This window comes from Opisthorchis viverrini, assembly GCF_000715545.1.
Source record: "Opisthorchis viverrini unplaced genomic scaffold opera_v5_32, whole genome shotgun sequence".
In the NCBI taxonomy this organism is placed as follows: domain Eukaryota; kingdom Metazoa; phylum Platyhelminthes; class Trematoda; order Opisthorchiida; family Opisthorchiidae; genus Opisthorchis; species Opisthorchis viverrini.
In genome coordinates this window covers 1-2,948 of record NW_008751687.1, presented here as the reverse complement: position 1 = coordinate 2,948, position 2,948 = coordinate 1, and the positions used below count along the sequence as shown (strand labels likewise).

General features: G+C 47.0%; 1 protein-coding gene across 1 annotated transcript in view; it reads right to left on the bottom strand.

The window, feature by feature from the left end:
- T265_02491 (hypothetical protein) overlaps positions 1-92 on the bottom strand; it is a gene marked incomplete at both ends in the record, with an annotated part of 2,847 nt that extends 2,755 nt beyond the window's left edge. The window contains one exon of the mRNA XM_009166754.1: positions 26-92. Within this exon, the coding sequence (XP_009165018.1) occupies positions 26-92 (67 nt within the window). The remainder of the gene's footprint in view (positions 1-25) is intronic.
- Between the last annotated feature and the right edge of the window lie 2,856 nt (positions 93-2,948).

Below are 2,948 nucleotides of genomic sequence, written 5' to 3'. Positions count from 1 at the left end.
TCAGCAGTAGCCTGTTTTCGCTTACCCGCCCTGCTGTATGCAGCAAGTAAGGCGACCCGGCTGATGGCACCACGCGACGGCCGGTGTGGCATGAGTTTATTTGCGTATGTGCAATTCATGGTTGTACGTGAGCTGGGATACTGCCAGGGCGCCCACACCTAGACAGGAGGACGATTAGGGTCCTCGACCAAAGCCTTTGGCTCAAAAGCCTAACCGCAAGGCAGCGGTGTTTGGCGGGAAATGCAAATGCATTACCATTTCTACGGAACAAGTCGCCACATGTTCCAACCCCCAACCTGGAGGGCCAGGAGACTGTGTTCGTCAGACCTCTAACCATTGACCAACCTGGTGTGAGAGACTCTGTGAGTGTCGCGGGACACTCTCCAGTATAGCTCAATGGATCGCTGAGGTGCGCAAACCGTCACACCACGGTAAGGTCCTGTCCCTTCGTGACGGAAGAGACGGTCTGACGAAGGTACTATAGAGTATTTGGAAGTCCATGCGATTAATACGGGAAAAGGTGCGCAGAACTATCGACGGACAAGGAATGCCTTTTAAAGTGTTCGATACGAGCCCTTCATCTTTGACCCGGGTTAAACTGTCCACGAACGGGAGCAGGTTTGTTATCTAAAGCGGTTTGGGAGGAATCCATGTTCCACCGGGGATATCAAGTTGTTGGTAGCGAGTTGTTTGAAATAGCTCGCTTCAGAATGCGATCCTTCACGTCGCACGACATGTCAGTGAGGCTAGCTGGACTTGAGTCACCGGGCAAAAAGCGATCACCAGATTTGTAGATCGATATGATATTGCTGCTTTTCAGGCAGAAAAGTTGCATTGTTGAACAACTGACAAAAAGCCAGGTGAGATGTTTTGTCGAGCTGAGTGTTAGTCCTTTCAGGAGCCTGGGATGAAACCCACCTGGTCCGTACACAATGAAGGGGTTTGAATTGTGCAAGATTCCACGAACATCTTCCTCAGTGAAAACCAAGTTGGTGAGAGGCCAACATTGATTGTGATGAGGTCTCTGAAACAAAATAAAGGCCTCCACAGTGCTCTCCGTAGGTTTCGGATATCACACTGTTTATTCGTGGAATCCGTTTGTCCCCCAAGGAGAAGGCGTTTGGATTGCTTCTTTGATGGTGTCTCACGTACATGAAAAGCACATTTTTCCTAGCGCGACTAACAGTAGTCCCGCATCTTACGGAATACCAGACTCTTCCAAGTCTACTTTGAAAACTCATTTTTAAAGGAGCCCGAATCCTTTTGAGACACTTTTGGGGCCGTTCGACTGCGCGCCGGTTTTTTTGAAACGAACACCGTCTCAAATTCATAAATTTTTTGAACAATGCTCCGTAAGTCTTCTCCACTGAAGCTGGTCCATGTTCAAGATGGTCAAAGAAGATACGCACTCCTTGGGAATCTGTGCAGCAGGTGCTTCGAATGCCCCTTTGCGGTTCCGTGGTCCTGGCACAGAGCAGATGAAATCAAAAGTCAGCACACAGAGGTCGACACATCCCAGACGGGCATTACTTATCACTTGATCAACGAGGTGTCCTTCTTTGGAGATAACCAGATCCGGCAGACATGGTAGTTGGCCTGCGCGGCATATAGTGGGTGCGATGACACACAGAGTCCGAACCCTCTGTCTAACGGCTTTCTTCAGCATCAATGTAGAAAGATCAGTAGACTCGATGCGCTGAGACTGTGTCCAGAAAGCCTTTGGGGTGTTAAAGTCACTTACCAGCAAAAGACTGTAATGGTAACTGTAAGAGGTGCCTAAGTGTTAATATGAGGAACAAGTCGCCTTCTGGGGGAGTTGAAAGGCAACGGAAGACAACGCCAAGAGGGAGAAAGCTGGTCTCACGCAACGGGACGTGAATCCACCGAGCATCACAAAAAGGTGCAGCAGATCGAGATACCAGAATCAGAGAAGTCTGGTGTGAGTCAGGTTTCTGTAATGTTCTGGATAGTCAACCATTCTCATGAGAATGCCCTAATGCAGTAGGGCACTTTTGGAATTAACCATCCGTAACATCGTTCAGGTTCACCACTTCCAGTAGGCTACCCAGGCCTTGTTTTTATTGTTTTTATCGCGAGCGTTAATGTAACGATGCCACGGAAGACCAGCCTCGACGCTACTTGGCGAAAATAGCTGAACATACGTCGCCTGCGCGGACATCGCGAACCTGCGCAGACCAGAAGAAGCCATGTCCTGATTGGTTATGGTATAAACCAATCGAGGTCGAGAAAGTTTACTCAGTGGCCCTTGCAATGCCACTCACTATTCGCACATTGGGATTGATGTCTCGAAATCTACGGCATTTTCAGGCTTCTCACTTCATAGTGTAGAATGTCTATGTCTAATGTATATGTTCCTGTATTACTGAAAATCATTTAACATGATTATTTGTTTAAGTGAGAAAATGCTCAAGGTCAATAAACACCACCGGCTGTGAATTCGTTGCCTGATGATTAAAAATCGCGAATTGTGAAGAACATTGACTTACTAACAATAAACGAAACATTCAGGTAGTATTCCACCGGAGAACTTTTTTCCTGAACATTCCTAAATCCAAATGGCCTTTGGAGATGCAAAATATTAGTAGGTGCCTTCGTGCAAACAAATTCCTGTTTACATTCCGTAGTCCTCGTTAATTATTTCCTAAAAGTCGTGCACGTTTGTTGGCTCAAAGGGGAGTTTTCCATTATAGGTTGCGAATTATGCTAGGAAGACCCCGAGGCTTATCGATTAGGAACATGAGACCTACGTCGATTATACCGGACGGCTGAACGAACCTAACTGACGTACACGACTGACATGCAGCTAGGAGTACAAGATTTCGGAACGCACCCATCTATCTGCACCGAAGAAAAGGCTCGAAATGGACGTCATGTAATGGTGAAAAATGGACGTCATGTAATGTTGAGATGTATTGGTCGTTTTGAAG